At 50.3% G+C, this 17366-nt stretch overlaps 5 protein-coding genes across 5 annotated transcripts, besides 1 other annotated feature; 2 read left to right on the forward strand and 3 right to left on the reverse strand.

The window, feature by feature from the left end:
• Window positions 1-560: 560 nt before the first annotated feature.
• NFIA_053170 (tRNA (34-2'-O)-methyltransferase regulator RTT10) lies at window positions 561-4511 on the reverse strand (the record flags this gene model as incomplete). Its single annotated transcript, XM_001257867.1, has 3 exons — window positions 561-1295; window positions 1344-4078; window positions 4340-4511. The coding sequence occupies 3 exons, from the start codon at window positions 4509-4511 to the stop codon at window positions 561-563; spliced, it is 3642 nt and encodes a 1213-aa protein (XP_001257868.1).
• Window positions 4512-4569: 58 nt separating this feature from the next.
• NFIA_053180 (ssDNA endodeoxyribonuclease RAD2) lies at window positions 4570-7968 on the forward strand (the record flags this gene model as incomplete). The annotated part of the gene is made up of 1 exon (XM_001257868.1): window positions 4570-7968. One exon carries the CDS (start codon window positions 4570-4572, stop codon window positions 7966-7968), a length of 3399 nt encoding a protein of 1132 aa, XP_001257869.1.
• A 306-nt stretch (window positions 7969-8274) lies between these two features.
• Window positions 8275-8298: a microsatellite.
• Window positions 8299-9163: 865 nt separating this feature from the next.
• NFIA_053190 (Eisosome component PIL1/LSP1 family protein) lies at window positions 9164-10372 on the forward strand (the record flags this gene model as incomplete). Its single annotated transcript, XM_001257869.1, has 4 exons — window positions 9164-9281; window positions 9346-9479; window positions 9533-9716; window positions 9771-10372. The coding sequence occupies 4 exons, from the start codon at window positions 9164-9166 to the stop codon at window positions 10370-10372; spliced, it is 1038 nt and encodes a 345-aa protein (XP_001257870.1).
• Window positions 10373-11471: 1099 nt separating this feature from the next.
• Window positions 11472-13122, reverse strand: NFIA_053200 (bZIP transcription factor; the record flags this gene model as incomplete). Its single annotated transcript, XM_001257870.1, has 2 exons — window positions 11472-12034; window positions 12843-13122. The coding sequence occupies 2 exons, from the start codon at window positions 13120-13122 to the stop codon at window positions 11472-11474; spliced, it is 843 nt and encodes a 280-aa protein (XP_001257871.1).
• A 2097-nt stretch (window positions 13123-15219) lies between these two features.
• Window positions 15220-17324, reverse strand: NFIA_053210 (chaperonin-containing T-complex subunit CCT5; the record flags this gene model as incomplete). Its single annotated transcript, XM_001257871.1, has 9 exons — window positions 15220-15264; window positions 15320-15408; window positions 15465-15645; window positions 15702-15839; window positions 15896-16544; window positions 16606-16895; window positions 16961-17044; window positions 17098-17191; window positions 17284-17324. The coding sequence occupies 9 exons, from the start codon at window positions 17322-17324 to the stop codon at window positions 15220-15222; spliced, it is 1611 nt and encodes a 536-aa protein (XP_001257872.1).
• Window positions 17325-17366: the final 42 nt, after the last annotated feature.

Here is a 17366-nt window from a genome sequence, read left to right on the forward strand (position 1 = left end):
GCCCCCAGTGGTACGATTTATTTACCCGGTGATCCTGATTCTGCACATCAGCGACTCGGCGGACAAGAGTCACCCAGTGAGACAAGTCACAGAATATCAACCCCAGATTGCTATGCATAAATCAAACTGCGGGGTAAATATCCGGCAATAAGGAGATGCAAGCCATAACTATGACGATCATCATTACTTTCTTCATCGTGTGTTAAGTTTCAACATGTGCCGTGGCTTGCAGAGATGAAACAGCACATTAGTTCACAGGGGACTTGGCTATTCCGCTTTGGTCACGGAAGAACAAGCGAGAATGGAGAAGAGATAGAATGTCAGAAATTAGAGAGGACATTCTTGTAGAACAGGATCTCTGTTGTATCAACGAGAACAGTTTTGATTCTATGCGGAGGAGGTCTATGGACATCGGCACACAGTGAGAACTGGCCAGCTGTCAGGTATATGTACAAGCAGCGGCAATTCCTGCTATACTTCTAAACAATTCAAGATGCCAAAAGCTGGGTTCTATACCAATCAGCCATTACGTCGTAACCTTATGGAGCGTCGAGGTGGTGCTAGTACAGCTGCACGCTCAACAGCTCCATCCCGACGCCACACACCAGCAACTTCGTCCCTGACTCGTCATGCATCAAGTCCAAAGACGATATATCAGCCACAGCGCTGTACTGATCAACTAGATTCTTGACTCGAATGGATTCCGGTCCGCTCTGCGTGGCATCCACCTCCGCACCCCAGACCTTGACCCGGTGGTCGTTGCCCGAGGAGGCGAAAACAATTTGCGCTTTCCCCTGGCAGTCTGACTGCCGCTGTTCAAGTATCTTGACGGTGGTGACGGAGGCGGCATGTGCGTCTGAAATTGTGATCGTGCACACATGACTGCCTGCATCTGCGTCGGTGAAGTCTACTGATAGTAGTGAAAGCGTGAGCGCATTGTCATCCCCTCCAGCGACAATCAGCGACGTTTTCGCAGATATACGGGCCATCTCCAGGGATTTGATGCTGTTCGAGTGGATTTGGTACCGATTCTCGCATGCAATGTTTGGTGGAGAAATAGATAGCGTCTCCAATGGCTGCTTCAAGCGCAAAGTCGACGCTGACATCCAGTAGTAAGGCTCTAGAACAGGGTCCAAGTGCCACAATGTAAAGTGTCCGTCCGTGGATGCAGTAATGAGCCCGATTGAAGAACCCTCTACGAAGAACTGTACCTGCGTGAGGCAGTTGCTTGTATAGGCCCCTCGTGCTAGGAGGGTAAAGCGACCCCCATCTACCAAGGAGGAATAATGGAAAATCTATAATATTAGCAAAAATCGAACAAGGAGACCAGAGAAGAAGCTTACCTTGATCGTGGAGTTTGACAATGTCAGGCAAATAAGAAAGCCACCATTAGCGTCTTCCTCCACATCCAGCACGTCGAAGCTCGTCACTCGCAGCTCGGACGTCGGGTCATCCTTGGGACTAGAGGCTGCAAGAACGGTTGCCAGACCAAACGAGGGAATCTGCCGGACCTTCCAGACAAACAGCTCCTCGAACCCGGCGCTAGAGAAAAGCGTTTTTCCGTCTTTTGACCAGATAACTTGCTGCACTCCAGCGGTATGGTCTCTAAGAACACGCAGGCATCTGAATGAGCCCCATGGAGTCTTGTTGCGCTGATGAACAGGCGCAAAAATGCGTAAATGGGTATCTTCTGCTCCAGTGGCGATGAGAGTCTCCCGCTCGGACGAACGAGATACCTCCATCGACTTGATTTCTCTGCCGTGGCCGCCGGCACGTAAGGTACGGTTGATTCCGGCCTGTACCCGAAGAGCATTGAACCCCGATTGACTCCAAAGGAGTATTCCAGCCCCAGGAGTCTCATGACTCGGGTGGAATGCCCAAATCCGACGTGCTCCGCCGCAGTCGACTCGGGCCACCGCAGTGTGAGTCGTTTCATTCCAAAGGATAAATTCAGTGCTCTGAAATCCATAAAGCATAAAGTCTCGTGATTTTCGATCGATATAGATTCCCTCAACGTTCAAGTGAACGGCAGGGGAGGAACGATGGATTGTACGGAGGCGAACATCCGCCCCTCCCAGCGCCTCCAGCTGATGGATGCAGTAATCGCCATCTCGGCCACAGGTCATGAAGTAGTCTGATGAGATTTCCGCCTCTTCAAACAAAGGTGAGAACGGCGTGATCTGATTAACGCCCTCTCGACCATGGACTCTCAGAGCGCAAATGATCGGCTGCAGAGACGCTCCAGTTTCTGTAAGTCTGTAAACTAGGAGTGCGCCGCTTTTGATTCCCAAGGCCAGATACTGGCTAGAGATCCAGGAAGCGCAGGATACTTCCATACCATGAGGTAAAGACAATTCTGTCTTGACAACTTTAGGCTCGGCATTCGCTTGCATGGTGACCTGAAAGAGATCTGCTTTTCTAAGTGTTGCGTAGGATGTGGCGAACGTGAGAGTCGCCGGGCCTTCTGATACGTCAGTATCATACCCAAGGAAGTACAATTGTAGAGGTCTGCCATCCGCTTGTACAATTTGGTTCAACAACCCGGTACCGTGAGTATAGAGTCGAATCAAACCGCGTGCATTGCCAAGCAGCGCCACTCCCTTCTGTGGTAGACTGGAAACTACTGAAAAAGACCGGAGATCGTCCTCAACATGCAGAGTCTCCTTGAAGATGAGCTGCCCTTTACCACTGTCTCTCCGTATCGAACAGAGCTGGATCTCACCTTGGAACGTAGTCGCAACGAACAACTCCGGTGAGATAAATGCGAAAGCTTTGAACGACCTTTCTCTTGCAGGAACTGTGTTTAGAGAATCGCTTGAAAGCATAATGCGATCATCCCTATTCGGTAATGAGATCGACGCCGTATCATCTACGTCTATTTTGAAGCTCCTGACAGAGCCGTCTGCACCTCCAGTGTAGATCGTCGTTTGTGTCCCGGAGCTGCACAAATCGAGTGACCATATATGTTTGCCGTTGTGGAGATGAGGAGACGATAACTGGGTCAGTTTGAATTCGGTCTTATGTGTTGGCGACAGACTCCAACTCAGATCCCACAGAATACACTTAGCATCCTCACCACGAGACACAATGGTCAGTTGGCTCTGATTCTCCACCGTGGTGGGCACGAAATGAACACCCCAAATTCGTGCTGAATGCCCGAATGCCTTTGCAACACATGATTCTGAACCAGATTTATCATCAGTTGTTGCAACGGCACCAAACCCTGTGGTCCGTAGCTCGAAGCCATCTGTCGAGTAGGCAGAAGGATCTTGACGGGATGCATGTTCACAGTCCGTGATATCCCATACCCTCACAGTTCTATCATCACTACAGCTAGCCAAAAGCCTTCCTGGTTGGCCTCCCGGTAAGGAGCTGATAGGAGGTGATATCCGAACCCCGAAAATAGAACCTTCGTGGCCAGTGAAAAAGTGGTGGATGGAGCCAACTGCATTGAGCGCCAACGGTTGACTCTCATCGTCGTCTACAAAACAAGACCAGACTATGATCTCGCCAAAGACGGTTCCCGCAGCAATTAAAATGTGAGAAGACGACAGCGCTATAGTGTCAGCGGAGAAAAGAATGGACTTGACACCCGTAACCAGTTGCTGTAGGTAAATCGTGTTGACAGAATGAGAATTCTCTACCACATGTAGACTGAGTATGGCGTTATGAGCCGTGACCACATAAGCTCGGTCTGCTCTGCTGCTCTGGTCGGGCGAACATCCAGCGAGAATCCAGTCTGGGGCCAGATATTCCGCAGTTACAGCTTGCAGAGAAACTTCCACATCTCCAGAAGCATCATCTCTAGCCAGGGACAAGTCAATGACCCTTAAGGAGCTTCCGCCCCACACCACGAGTCGAGTGTATGGTTTCTCAGCTTCGTGCCGGAGTTGAGTCAGGAGAATGAATCCATGGACATTGTTTCTCCTGAAGGTTTTGAGCTTTGCCAGTAGCTGCCCACTCTGCTCTTTGACCACTTGACAATAAGGCCCTTGGCCTTGAAGAATGAGCCTCGTGTCTCCCAAAACCAGCGCTTTTAGCGCAGTTACGGGGAGGCAGGCATCAATGTGCTGTGTTGCTGGTCAGCACTAGGCTGTCAACGGCAAACCTGATATTCCACTAACCTCGAGCGAGGAATGCATTGATGTCACAGAAAGACATCAGTCTTATCTGCTACAAAATCTAATTCAGGAATCGCGCATTGATCAATTCTTCATTCGCCGACTTTCCCCCGCGCGGAGACATCAATTCAAAATTCTAGAATTTCTTATCGCAAGTGAGGCGATTATGTAAGGCTTCCTTATCGGTAGTCCATTCCTGAAGCGGGTTAATTACTCACGTGACATCGCGATCCTCAAAGCTGCATCAGGTGGCGACGTGTAGGCATTTGTCAATACGAACTGCAATATCTTCAGCCGTTGCGACGTTGTCGGGTTTTCGGCTTGCTCAGTCTGCATGAATAACTGGCTGCATATAATGTAAACGTTCCCTGCGACTTTTACATCAGCCATGTTGCCTTTTGTGCCAGATATTTCTTGGCAATAGTACCACTTCAGCTGTCTTGTCAGCATGGGTGTTACGGGCTTGTGGACAGTTGTCCAGCCATGCGCTCGACCTATCAAGCTCGAGACGCTTAACAAAAAGCGTCTCGCAGTTGACGCGTCAATCTGGATATATCAGTTCCTCAAAGCCGTACGAGACAAGGAAGGTAATGCTCTACGTAATTCCCATATTGTTGGCTTCTTCCGTCGAATATGCAAGCTGCTGTACTTCGGCATCAAACCGGTGTTTGTTTTTGATGGTGGAGCCCCCGCCTTGAAGCGGCAGACGATTGCCGGTCGAAAGAAGCGCCGGGAAGGCCGCAGAGAAGATGCAGTGAGAACGGCTGGGAAGCTGCTTGCAGTGCAGATGCAGCGATCCGCAGAAGAGGAAGCAGCCAGGCAGAAAACGGGAACTTCGAGACAGGATGAAGAGGAGGTGCCGGACAACCCGGTTTATGTTGAAGAGACCTACTTGACAGAGAAAGAGAAGCGGCAAAGCCGAGCGTTCAGGAAGAAGGATGCGTACCATCTTCCAGACTTGCACGTTTCGTTGGAGGAGATGGGAGCTCCAAACGATCCTCGCATTATGTCTCGCGCCGAGCTGGAAGAATATGCGAGACAGTTCCACCAGGGCGAGGATATCAATCTCTACGACTTTTCCAAAATTGACTTTGACAGCCCCTTCTTCATCAGTTTACCTGCTACTGATCGGTACAATATCTTGAATGCTGCCAGACTTAGAAGTCGTCTACGTATGGGCTACTCCAAGGAACAATTAGACAATATGTTCCCAGACCGCATGGCGTTCTCGAAATTTCAGATTGAGCGTGTCAAGGAAAGGAACGATCTCACGCAGCGGTTGATGAATTTGAACGGGATGAACGGTGAAGAAGCCTTCTATAACTCAGGGCAGCGAATCGCCGGCGAACGAGGAAGAGAATACGTACTCGTCAAAGACAACGCAGTTGAGGGCGGCTGGGTACTCGGTGTTGTAGGCAACAAAGGTGAAGGTCATGCCGATAGACCTATTGATGTGGACCGATACGGCCAGAGGGACGTGATTTATGACCACGAAGAAGCTTCAGATGGGGATGATGGTGCATTCGAGGACGTTCCTATTGAGGGTCTCAACCGACTTCCCAAGCTTAATTTCCCTCAAAAAGACGCATTCGACGAATCGATTGAGAAGCAGATGACCGGTGTTTCCAGAAGGCGCGATTCGTTGTTCCAGGAGACTCAGGATAACTCCCTCTTTGTTCAAGACGGTGACCTAGAAGATGCACTGCCTCATCAGCGCCGCCACATCGATGACGTCCCTGGCGGCACTGTCGACAGTGAAGATGAAGATCTCCAAAGAGCAATCGCAATGTCTCTGGAGCCCTCCGCTTCTCGTGTCGAAGACATGCCAGATATCCCACTTAACCGCAACGACGTGCCTGCTGCGCCGCCAAAGGAGACTTCGCCTGGTCTTGCAGAGAGTGATGATGACGAAATGGACTTTGCCGCTGCATTGGCGCAGTCTCGCAGGACGAAAAGGAAGCCATCCAGTTCAGTTCCCCGTCCAGTCATGGACCATCCATTCGAGGGTCCACTTCCTTTTGAATCTATCAGATTGAAACCTTCCAAGGCGGAAAAGCCTCCATATGAGGAGCTTGACGAGGAAGCGGGTGGGTTTGAAAAGGAGTCCGCGAAGAAGGAGGAAAGCTTGCCGCTGCCCCCTTGGTTTTCGGGGGAGCAGCTGAATGAAGAATTCGTCGTCGATAAGATTGACAACACCTCATTGGAAGCTTATCGGGATAGAGCGATGACCCCAGACCATCTCTTCCTGAAAGAACATCGGTCTCCGGATGTGATAGATGTGGATAAGATGCCAGGACCGGAGGAGGTTATCGACCTGGAAGCAGAACCGAAGACGGAGAAACTCGATACTGCAGTACCTTCAAGTACAGAAAACGCGCAAATACAGTTGGACGATGTTGCAGTACCAACGATCTCCGATAAAGATAAGGCAGTAGAGGAAGTGACGTATGAACGGAAAGCTACAGACGGCGAAACCCCCTCGACCGAGAAGACCGAGACCAAGAATGTTGCACATGACTCTCCATCCCCTGAGCCCGAGTTCGAAGATGTTACCATACGGACAGAAGCAAAACCGACAGAGGTTACGGTGACCGGAAACGAGCCTCAGACCTTTGCCGAGAGTGATCAAGCACATGTGGTTGTCGAGGATGACGAAGACTTTTCCGACCCAGAAGACGAAGAGTTGATGCGACAACTTGCTGCTGAAGGCGAAGAACACGTTCGATTCGCTGCCACGCTAAACAACAATGTGCAACAAAGCAGCACATTTGACTACGAGCAGGAGCTCAGGCAGTTGCGATCCCAGCAGAAAAAGGACCGTAGAGATGCAGATGAGGTGACGCAGGTCATGATCACCGAGTGTCAGCAGCTCTTGAGCCTTTTTGGCTTGCCCTATATTACAGCGCCTATGGAAGCCGAAGCTCAATGCGCCGAACTGGTCTCATTAGGCCTGGTCGACGGGATCATCACCGACGACAGCGACATTTTCCTCTTTGGCGGCACTCGCGTTTACAAGAACATGTTCAACCAAGGAAAGTTCGTCGAGTGCTATCTCACCTCAGACATGGAAAAGGAATATGCGCTTCATCGGCGAAAGCTCATCAGCCTCGCGCACCTTCTTGGTAGCGATTACACAGAAGGGATCAGTGGCATCGGGCCGGTGACCGCGTTGGAAATCCTCACGGAGTTTTCCAGCCTACAGGAGTTTCGTGACTGGTGGACACAGATTCAGACGGGGATGTACGTCCCCGAGACGCACGCAGCTTTCTACAGAAAGTTCAAAAAGACTGCAACCAAGATCTTCATCCCTCCTACTTTTCCCGATCCGCAAGTAGATAAGGCGTACCTCGAGCCCGTGGTCGATTCCGATCCATCTCCGTTTCAATGGGGCGTTCCCGACCTACATGGGCTGCGAAATTTCCTTATGACCACGATTGGGTGGAGTCAGGAACGCACGGACGAGGTTCTTTTACCAGTCATCCGCGACATGAATCGCAGAGAACAGGAGGGCACTCAATCCAACATCACCAACTTCTTCAGTGGCCCTCAAGGAGCCGGTGCATTCGCGCCTCGCGTGCGTTCGGCAGGCCAAAGCAGAATGGAGAAGGCATTCAGCCGTCTACGGCAGGAAGCCGGAGCGAAGACCCATCAGTCTACGTCTACGGGAGAGACAGATACTGGTGCAGATGGCTCTACCGATGATCAAACAACCTCCAGAAACAGTCAAAAGAAAGCCAAGGGAAGGAAGAGAGCACAAGCCAAAGATACCATCACATCTTCTGCTGATGCTGACGGTGTGAGTATGACGCCGAAGAAACAAAAGACACGACGGTCAACGAACAACTAGATATGGCTGCCTGCTGCCCGGGTGGTCCAGCAGACCCACTGTTCGTCATGAAGTTGCAGAGTGGGGGATCAACGCGGCCAAGGATCCTGAGAGATCTGAGCGATCCGAATGCGGCGGGTCGATCACCCGAGGCATCAATCTGTATCATTGGATTTGTCTCAAATACAAATGAACATAACCTAATAATATATGTAAATATCTGATCTACTGTGCATGATAGATCTCGCAGTTATCGTTTACTGCTAAGGCATGCATAAACCTCGTCTACAGAATGTCCCTGAACCAGATGAAAAGATGAGGAACAATATCATCATCATCGTCATCATCATCCGACTACACTAGATAGTCATGACATGGTTGCGTTGGACAATCTCCGTCCCATTTTTTTGGCCCTGTCGATGACATCAGCAATCGCGGGCTTCTCTTATCGATGACGTCGCTGATTTTCTGCCATTGACTATCGCTGCCCAAGGCACACTTCACATGTATGACCGCGTGAGCGGCAGTGTTCAATGTATCTACGAATTGGCATAGATGTAGGTAGTTACAATGTCCTTAAAATGCTGATTCGTCAATTCAGCTAGTGAAAAATCTATCCAGTAAGCTCGTCATTGTGATCCCTTCACCCTTGGACCGAGTATTAGCTAGCTTCACAGGTTACTTGGGGCAGCTCCCATACAAGTGCCAAATCGGGTTTAGCGACCCTCGATCGCGACGTCACTTCTCGTCCTTCACGGAGAAAGCTCCTAAGCTCCTCCTGCAGCACACGAGCTGCTCATCGCCTCCCTTGATTAAATCTCGATTTACTTTATCGAACTTGGAGGGATCCATCTCGCTGGAGACAAGAGGATAAGAAGACGAGACATTTCAGTCCCCACAACTTAATCCCAGAATCATCTGGCCACTACTACCTCTCCCTCTCCCTCTTAAACTTACTCTCTACACTTTCGTCACCTACGCTCTTCTTGATCCGGTTGTCATCCCCCTTCCCATTGAAATTGTCCTCCTTTCCGTGGCATCCCGCTGTGCCTTTACAACACGTCATTCGTGCGCAAAAGAAAATCTTTTGAAGTGAACCGCTCCGCTCCGTTTTGAACTCACCTCTACCTCATTACCCCTCCTCGCTGTATATCCTCATTTTGTTCGACTTCTTCTACCTCGTCAGTCTCTCGCTGTCAAAAAAGTATCATCCACCATGCATCGCACGTACTCTATGCGCCAGTCGCGCGTTCCCACGGCGTCGCAGATTGAGAACCCTCCTCCGCCATTGTCTTCTACCAAGACCAACAGATGGCTTGGGAAAGGTGGACTGGGTGCGTTGATTCATGCAGTCAGACTTCTTGGAAGTAGTAGTTTTACTGACAGTTCTGGTGGTAGGCCATGCTTTTCGCAAGAATGCCGCCGGTGCCTTTGGACCTGATCTCGCTAGGAAGCTGTCTCAGCTAGTTAAGATGGAAAAGAACGTCATGCGTAGCATGGAACTGGTTGCTAGAGAGCGTATGGAAGCTGCTGTATGTCGTCGGCCTACACACATACCTTTCAATTGCTGACTCTGCCACCCTAGCAACAACTCTCCATCTGGGGTGAAAACTGCGATGAAGATGTCTCTGATGTGACAGACAAGCTTGGTGTCCTCCTCTACGAGATTGGAGAGCTCGAAGATCTCTTTGTCGATCGTTATGATCAGTACCGTGTCACCATCAAGAGCATTCGAAACATTGAAGCTTCCGTTCAGCCCAGCCGGGACCGTAAGTCGGGTCTTTTTGCAAACCCCAAAGAATCCCGTATTAACGTTTCAATAGGCAAGCAGAAGATCACCGATGAGATCGCCAAGCTCAAGTACAAGGACCCTAGCTCTCCACGCATCGTCGTCCTCGAGCAGGAGCTGGTTCGCGCGGAGGCCGAATCCCTGGTTGCTGAGGCGCAACTCTCCAACATCACCCGAGAGAAGCTCAAGGCAGCCTTCCAGTACCAGTTCGATGCGCTTCGCGAACACTGCGAGAAGGTCGCTATCATCGCCGGATACGGCAAGCACCTCCTGGACCTCGTCGACGACACCCCCGTAACTCCGGGCGAGACTCGCCAGGCCTACGACGGCTACGAGGCTAGCAAAGCCATCATCCAGGACTGCGAAGAGGCCCTCACCAACTGGGTTCAGTCCAAGGCGGCCGTTAAGCCCAGCCTGTCGACGCGGTCCCGCTCGCTGTCCCAGCGAGCCCGCGAGAAGAATCGCGAGGGTCTCGACCTGTCCGAGCAGGACCAGCCCATGAGAGGTGATCGGGACTCGTGGGTCCCCGCCGGTCAGCACCCAAGTTACGGGGAAGACGGCGAGGAGGCCGCCAGCACCGTGGACGGCGAGACCCGGGGCCGAGAAGAGACGAGAGAGGCGGTCGCTGCTGCCTAGAGAGGCGGAGATGAGACAGTGTATCAAAAAGAAAAGCAGAAGAACGGCGCTTCTAATGGCGAAACCAAACCTGGTTGTCTATCACCTCTGCTCTTGGGTCTCTGTAGTATAATCCCCTTGCTTTCGTCCTTGATTTTTTCTTTTTTCTCCATATACTCCAGTTCGCAGCTCGCTTGGTGACGATTTGTCTCGCTGGGATTTCTGTCCTCGTTTTCTAATGTCTTGTTTAATCTGTTTTATCTAATACCTACGAGGTTCCCTCTTACTCCTTAATATTTAACTCTGGAAGGCGCTCATCCTTTATCCTATCACTTGTTGGTGTTCAGGTGCTGCGCTTTCCACCCCGACCCGATCATGATGTCGTGATTAGGTTCTAATACAACTTCACTGAACAGCACCGACATTTCAGGTCGGGTGGTAAAAGGCAGCGGCATCTGCAAGTCTGATGCGGATACATGTGGTATAGTCTGGCCGTTCATCCAGGTCCTAATTTACCATGTAATATTACAATAATTATTCCTGCCTTTTGAATAATTTTCGAGATAGCAACCTAAGGAATGATATCAAGAGTAATTGAGTGGTTATATCTACGTCGACAGCTGACCGGGCCAATACATGCATATGGTTTCAGTTTCCGTCAGCCGCAAGTATGTCCGCCCTTGTACGTAGAGATCAAGTGAAGATCAACTCACAAAGATCAATTTACGAAATGTGCACAGTCAACTCTCCACTGAAAATTTGGCAGTGATGGCGGATACGTGACTGAGAGTCATAGACCTGCTCTCTCCCTACAGCCTAATCCGCCCGAGAATCCATAACTCCGACAATAAACCTAGTTAGATCCTAGATTGCAAAGCGAAAGGAAATCAATGAGATAAAGGATGAAAGACAGAGACAAAAACAGAAATTGAGGGTCGTTACATCGTCATGTGACACAGTCCCTGTGGTTGGACAGAGAGGAGCAGTCTGAAGACAGGAAATGCAAAGAGCCGAATCAAGAGGAAAGATACAATGAAATGGAGTCCCCTGGATGCTTCCGTTCGAGAAAAGAGATGAGTGACTGATGAGGAAGGAAAGGACATTTTTCTTTCTTTGGTGCTTAATTATCAGTTCCCACGCCCTTCTTTTTTGGCTGGATATGTTTTTGCCCGCTTCCAGCCAGCCCATTAGTCTTGCTGTTCAGGGCCGTGCTATCTGTCGGGGGCGGAGCCATGCGGCCAGCGGAGGCCTCGTGTTTCTCGGTCAGGAGGTTCTTCAACCATCTGTTCTCCATCTCCAGCTGCGCTACGCGGGCCTCGAGCGAGGCATTCTTCTCGGTCGTCTCCCGGACGGTGCGTTCGAGGGTCTGCTCGCGCTGCTTTTTCTTCATGCGGAACCGGGCGCTGGCAGCGGTGTTTCGGCGCCGGCGGTCCTCTTCGGCGGCGCGGCGCAGTTCCTCTTCTTGGCCTAATGCGGAAGCGATGGATTCGCCGGCGACGGGTGTGCTGTATTTGATGTTGCCGAGCTGCCCGTTGGGCGGTGAAATCGACGAGGAGACGTCTGACGGCGTCATGGCTCCCGGGGGGTGGCCGAGTTCATCGCCGCTATAGATGGGCGGATAGATCGGATGAGCTGGATATGACAGCATCTGGTCTGGCAGCGAGTAGTTGATGGATTTGTCCCCTAGTTGTATGCAGTATGAGTACAAAAGCTTGACCAGACCAAAAAGCAGAGGAGCTTAACTGCGTGAGGGTTGGTCACGACGAGAGGAGGAACCGAACATGATGATGGCAAGCAATATCAGAAGGGAAGGCATCGACGTTAAGGCATCAGAACCCTGAGATCGACGTGGGGACGACAAGGGAAGACAGTAAAGCGTGAATAAGCGTCCATCAGGAATTGGGGTGCAGACGGTGTCATTGGTGCGATGGATTGCGTGATCATCGTCGAGTAGGATGCGGCCCAGCGGCCCTCTCGACAGAGAGGGTGGACGATTGGGGTCGAGGCACAAAGAACAGGGAAACAAGTTGGACAACACACGAAGAGAAAAAACAAAAGAGAGGGATACAACGCTGCCAATATGAGGTTCAACTGGCCACCAGGTCTGTAGCTCCGGGTTTGTGGCACGCATTCAACGTGGGTACCTTCCATGAGACGCACCCAAGCGGCACCCGCACAGCTATCCCTCCAGCCCAGTTGAGCAAACACAACTCAAAGTCAAATTAATGAACAAGTAGACAGGGGGTAAGGCAGAAACCAGTCAGGGTACGAAGGATTGTTTACCCCCAGAAAACAATCAATGGCACAAGCAAGGTTGAGCAACAGCCCTGTGCAAACCCGCATGACCAGCAAATCACATAGGGAAACGAACCAAAAGACAAGAAGATGGCGCAACCGATGCAACTTTCAGGCTCATCTGCCGAGACAGGGCTGCGGTAGGTAGATAGGAGATGGGTAGGTACAATAGAGATACAAAAAGCTCAGGACTTACCACGATACGGGTAACCTCTCACATCGATGGGACTGCGTTCGTCCTCGATGCTATCGTATGAACTCACGGAGATTCCTCCCATTCCTTCAGTCTGGTCGTACTCCATATTCAAGTTCTGGAGCGATGCCAGCGCTGCGGAATCGGCATCAAAGGAATAATGTCGAGACTTCGCCACGGCTGGATCGTGTCGAGAGAGCAAGAAGTTGAAGTTCTCCAGTCTCTCGTAGTTCGAAGCAGCCACTTGATGAGCAAGAGATTGCTGACGCTGCTCGTCGGACATCTTGGGGGGATACTTTTGTTCTTAACTCTGGTCCTTTTTTTCTTGGACGTTCTCTCTTTTCTTTTGCTCCTTCGGAAATTCTTTCTTTTTCTTTTTTTTTTACCTCCAATTCTTGCCAAATTGGGTGAAGCGAAGAACAAGGGAGCAGATTAGATTATGACAGATATAGTCTACCCAGAAGAATGTCATGCGCCTCCCCAAAGATCAGCTGAAGAGGGGAAAGCTCGGAATGATGAGGGAGGATATTTTGACAAAGGAGCCCACGAATGATGGATGTCGAAGATTGGACGATCGGTGGTGAGTTAACGGATCTAGGTATGCGGCAATCACACGGCTTTTTGTAAGGATAAAAATAATGCTTCCCAATTGATCATTGCGTTCGCATAACGCGGAAGATGCAGCCACGTACTCCGTACACAACGGCAAATGGGTTGAGCAACGGGAAGAAAAGAAGGCTGGATGATGGGTGACGATGACGATGATGCGACTAGGATGGGATGAGGAAAGTAACTAAGGTAAGACACCGGATGAAGAGGAAGGTGGTCCTTCGTTGGATTGTGCTGGAGCTGTCTGTCTATCTCCAAGACTGGCCTGTCCCTTGACAGGTAACTAGTTAAGTCGATAATCTGAGTAATCATCCACAATGGCGCATCTTCATAAAATGAGATGTCGTTGTTTGGGGATCGTCTCAGCCTGCTTGGGGCTAAGCCGATGATCTGATAGAATGGAGAAATGTCGTGATCGCCAACGCTGATTCGTCCGTGGACTGCTACCTCGGAAATCAGGAAAGTCGCGCTGGCGAGATGATTTGACTGGAATAAAGCATCAGAAGAGGAGGATAAATGACTAGGAATATGATGAGGGATGATTCTTAAAGACAGATGTTGATGTGGAACAATAGGATGGGATGTTGAGTACGTATATAAAGCAGAAGGGTGGTGTTCTTCCAGTTCCATGTGTAACCGATCGTGAGATAGACACTTGGTTGGCTAGATAGCTCCCTAGTAACTAGTACTCTAGAGCTGACGGAGTCCCGAGCTGTCGTCCAATGAGGGAAGATTCAGGAGACCAACCGGAAATGCCAGCAATCGGGACTTGGAAAAATGAAGGTACCTTTGTCTAGTGTTTCCATTATTATTATTCAATTACTGTTCGGATGGGTCTGAGATTCAGTCAATCTCCACTTGATAGACCGTCCCATCATCCAGCGGGACAGAAAAGGAGATAATCAACCTGAGAAACGCGTTGCCCAATGACGTGGTTTGAAAGTCTGTCAAGTTGAACGTGAAAATCACAAATATGATCAGGTAAAATGTGGAGAAATGGAGGAGGATGGAGAGCCAGTTCTTGCCAGTTGCTATCTAGTCTACTATTGTCAGCCTGCTTTGAGAACGCGGAGGCTGGGTCTCTCCTGAGTTCTGAATTCTATCATTGACTTTATCCCTGTTATTTCCTCCTCTTCATCTTTCCCGGCACTAATACACCACAGCGGGACGGGGAGATATCTAAGAAGGAACCAGCCAGCCACGATCCTGCTTCCCTCCAAGCCAGTCAATCCAGACTTTCCTCCTTTCTAGACCGCATCTTTGACGAAAGTCCCCCGAGCTCTTAACTCCGAGGCTTAATATGCGAAGCTTGTTTGATCCATAGACTGTGACCATTGAATGATAGGTATACTGTCTCTACGCACATGTTCTGGAACCACGACTGGCAACGTGACATGTCCTATGTGGAGCTATTACGAGCAGGCTATGACTGTCACCGCCGTCTCGGACAAGAGTTGAGATGCGGAGTGAGCTCCTCAGATAGTGAGGAGATCTCGCTATCATACAACCGCTGATCTTGGCTGTAAGGCTGAGTGATTCATGCTGCGCTTGGCCTCTAGTCAATGGCTATTACAATAATGAGGGCACAAGATGCGATCGACATCTGCATACCACTGTACAAATTGCTAGGTATAAGTGTCGTCAGTTTCGTTCGTTTAGACATTTTTCTCTATGCATCCGCCATGTTCTACACTAGACATAGAATCACATAGGTACACTACCTCCCCAGCATGACCAGCCGGGACAATTATGCTAGTTGATATCAAGACATCTAAAACTCCTGGCTTTCATCACCAGCAATGATGACGTTGTTGATCTGTTCTCAGTCAGTCTGAGCACATGCAGCAGTTACACCTGGATCCAATTCGTACCTTAAGAACCATGCGGCAGAGCTGAGTAGCAAGCAAAAGTTGCTGGCGCTTGCCGATCAGAGGATCAATAACAAAGTGCTCTTTCATATCTATTATGCAAATGTAAGCATAGACCTCCTTGCCAATGAAAATATCAAATACATACCGTTGTTGCCGGTCAACATGCAGTCGACACCCAACCGGGAGTTCTTCTCCCTAACCTGGCGCGACTTGATCGCCGCAAGTGTCTCGATCGGGCTCAGACCCGAATTCTCGGCCAATGCCAAGGGCACGGCATCCAGCGCATCCGCAAACGCACGCATAGCGTATTGTTCAATGCCGGGGCTCTAAAATTCCATGAGTCAGTTTGCTGTAATAAAACATGGATTCCAAGACTACTCACCTTCACAGCAGCTTCCTCCACGGCGAGGGAGCAAGCAATTTCAGCAGCACCACCACCGTACACAACCCGGTTATCTCTGACGAGGTTTCGGACGACACAGAGAGCATCGTGTAACGAGCGCTTGGCTTCATCAATGATCTAGGAGAAAAGGTCAGCCATGTCTCTGTCTTCCACACTGCACAAGCCCCACGAACCATCTTGTTGCTTCCTCGTACGAAGATTGTAACGGCGCGGCTGTTGGCACACTCTTCGATGACAAGCATCTTTTCCCGGGTGGTACCGAATGTCATCTCCCGCACGCGACCTGCGGTTCCCAGTTTCTCCGCGCTCAGGTCCTCGAAACGCGGGACAATCCGTCCATTTGTAGCAATGGCAATGAGTTCAATTTCGGGACCACCGACCCACCGGACGGCAGGAAGCTTGTTCTGGAGTAGAAGATGGTTTGCCTCGTCGTCGAAACCCCACTGGCAGATCACCAGATTGGCGCCTGAGTCTTTCAAGTGCTGGATCATCTCTGTGAACTTCTCGCGTTCGTAGTCTTGCAGCTTCTTAAACTCTTCGACGGATGTGATGTCGAGCTTGTGCTTCGTCTTCGGCTTGGGAGGCTCGAACGGGCAGGTCAAGATCGCCAGCTTGGCGTCTGTAACCTCGTCGGGCATTTGGGGGTGAGAGAAATCCTTATCCACAATAACACCTTTGACGAGGAGCGAGTCCTCCAGAGCACCGCCAACCTTTCCGTCTACCTTAATCAGTTCGAAATCGACGTCCTTGCGCTCGAGGTCCGCAACTGAAAGCACCGCATCGACGGCGATTTTGGCGAATTGGTCGTGGGATTTCGAGACACTAGAGTAGAGTCAGCTGTCAATCATCCAATTGTAAATAGGCGGTGTCAATCGGGTTGTACATTTTGCTACCAAGACTGGTCTTGGCAACCTTGAGTAGGTTCTCGGTATCGTCTTTAGTGAAAGGGATCTCGTCGCTGATCTCGTCGAGCTGAGTAACGGCAATCTCACAAGCCTGATCATATCCGTCTGCAATACGGATGGGGTGGATGCCCTTGTCAATCAGCTCGGCCGCCTGCTCGAGCATAGCCGCCGCCAGGACAACAACACCGGTTGTACCGTCACCGATCTCCTCATCCTGAGACTTTGAGAGCTCTACCAAGAGCTTGGCAACATTGTTTGTGATTTCCATCTGTGGACAGCCGCAAGTCAGTGACACGCCGAATCGATGATCGCCGAGGCGGTTGAAGAACGGACCTGGGAGAGAATAGTTGCGCCATCGTTGGTAACGGTGATATCACCATCTGGAGAGATCAGAATCTTGTCCAGACCGCGAGGACCCTATAATAGTTCTTAGATGCCGTTCCAATTTTCTTAAAACCTCCGGACCATACCAAAGAAGTCTTCACGATGTTGGCGACGGTCTTGGCAGCGACAATGTGTGATTTCACGGCCTCGTTGCCGTGCTGTCTCTTTTTCTTTCCCTGACTATGCAAGTAGATGTGTATCAGTGTCTGGTCGCCATTATTCATATTCCACAGAAGTCAAGATAGCCATGGTAGGGGGCTCCCGCAACATACTCTCGGACAACGATGAACGGCCGACCTTGTTCATCTTTCATAACAGAAGCTATTGTAGTTGTTAGTCACAATCCGGATCGTAA

The sequence above is a fragment of the Aspergillus fischeri genome, genomic scaffold (assembly GCF_000149645.3).
Source record: "Aspergillus fischeri NRRL 181 1099437636266 genomic scaffold, whole genome shotgun sequence".
Taxonomy (NCBI): Eukaryota; Fungi; Ascomycota; class Eurotiomycetes; order Eurotiales; family Aspergillaceae; genus Aspergillus; species Aspergillus fischeri.